General features: G+C 56.4%; 1 protein-coding gene across 1 annotated transcript in view; it reads right to left on the bottom strand.

Moving 5' to 3' along the window:
- Window positions 1-237: 237 nt before the first annotated feature.
- LOC105999215 (EGF-like module-containing mucin-like hormone receptor-like 2) overlaps window positions 238-1,709 on the bottom strand; it is an 11,059-nt gene continuing 9,587 nt past the window's right edge. The window contains exons 7-9 of the mRNA XM_013034174.1: window positions 1,505-1,612; window positions 650-864; window positions 238-480 (exon numbers count right to left, since the gene is read on the bottom strand). Of these exons, the coding sequence (XP_012889628.1) occupies window positions 238-480; window positions 650-864; window positions 1,505-1,612 (566 nt within the window). The remainder of the gene's footprint in view (window positions 481-649; window positions 865-1,504; window positions 1,613-1,709) is intronic.

Genomic DNA, 1,709 nt, shown 5'->3' with positions numbered 1-1,709 from the left:
CTTGAACTCAGGGACAGGGCACTGTCCCTGAGCTTTTGTGCTCAAGGCTGGCGCTCTAGCCCTTGAGCTACAGCTCCATGTCTGCCTTTTGGTGGTTCATTGGAGAAAAGAACTTCAAGGCCTTTCCTGCTCAGGCTGGCTTTGAACCATGATCCTCAGATCTCAGCCTCCTGAGCATCTGGGATGACAGGCGTGAGCCAGCAGCGCGCGTGCGCGGCTCCTTCCCGCACATTCGGTTCACTTCCACAGCTCCGTGGGTGCCGGTCTGCCGGTGACAGCGCAGGCTGCGCATGGTCTCACCTGTCTGCCATCGTGGGCCATGAGCACGGCAAAGCTGCTCAGGTGGGAGCAGCTGCAGGTGGTGCTGGAGTCTCCGGTGTCCACCGTCTCGCAGCCCGTGGTGACCCAGTGTCCACACTCACCCCGGCCACCGAGCCACGACACGCAGAGCACCCCACGCCGCGGCCCAGCGCTCGCCGCCTGCAGAGACAGGACAGGGGCGAGAGACACGGGCTCAGAGATGAAGGCCCAGGCTGGCCTGGGAAGGGCTGGCTCTTGGGGTGGGGGGACCCCAAAACCAAGAAGCACAACCAGGGTGTGTCCTGAACTCAGGCTCTTCCCTGCCCGGCGCCCGTCCACCGGCGCTCACCCGGTGGGAGAAGGTGAAGGTCACCGGGGAGCTGAGGTTCTGCGTGTCCCGGTGGCTCAGGAAGGCTGTGATGACATCGGAGAGCAGGGCTGGTGTCAGGTGTGGGCCCCAGTTTGTCTCAGCAGTTGCCTCCTGGGCTGGCTCCAGGACCAGCGGAGCCTCAGCCAGCAGCTTGCCCATCTTGGGAATGGAGATGAGGCCCACCATGGAGGGGCCTGTGGGCCAAGCGCAAGGATGAGCTCAGGGTGTCTGCTCCTCAGATGGACCCTTCTTCTCGTGGCCTCACCCCTCTCCCATTCTCCCTTAAAATTTTGTGTGCTGGTACTGGGGTTTAAACTCATTGCCTGGGCGCTGTCCCTGAGCATTGTGTGTGCGCGTGCTCAAGGCTAGCGCTCTACCACTTGAGCCACAGCTCCACTTCTGGCTTTTTGCTAGTTATTGGAAATAAGAGTCTTGGGCTTTCCTTCACAGGCTGGCTTTGAATCATATTCTTCAGATCTCAGCCTTCTGAGTGGCTGAGATTATAGGCATGAGCCACTGCACCTGGCTTTTAACTCTCTCTTTTTGTAGGTCATGGGGCTTGAACTCAGGGCCTGGGCTCTGTCCCTCAGCTCTTTTGCTTAAGGCTAGTGCCCTACCATTTTGAGATACAGCTCCACTTCTCATTTTTCAGTGGTTACTTGGAGATAAGAGTCTTACAGTATTTCCTGTCAGAGCCAAATGAATCAGATCTCCACTTCCTGAGTGGCTAGGATTACAGGCTTGAGCCACTGTCTCCCGGCTTAACTCTGTTTTTATATGACATCTTTTCCTACCAGGAGGCCTCAGTGCCATGGATACCATGTTGGCCATTACCTGGGTGACCGGGTTTCTGGGCCAGGTCCCAGGTCAGCTGCATCTTTGTCTGATTCTGACTCAAGGTGACTTGCCTGTCGCCTGGAACCTGCAACTCCAGGGTCAGTGCTGTGAAGATGGAAATAACACAAGCAGAGTTAGATGAGGACAAGTATGTGCGTGCATGTGTATACATAATGCATATATATGATGCATATAATGTATA

Source organism: Dipodomys ordii, unplaced genomic scaffold (assembly GCF_000151885.1).
Source record: "Dipodomys ordii isolate 6190 unplaced genomic scaffold, Dord_2.0 Scaffold184, whole genome shotgun sequence".
In the NCBI taxonomy this organism is placed as follows: domain Eukaryota; kingdom Metazoa; phylum Chordata; class Mammalia; order Rodentia; family Heteromyidae; genus Dipodomys; species Dipodomys ordii.
This window is presented reverse-complemented; position numbering and strand designations above follow the sequence as displayed.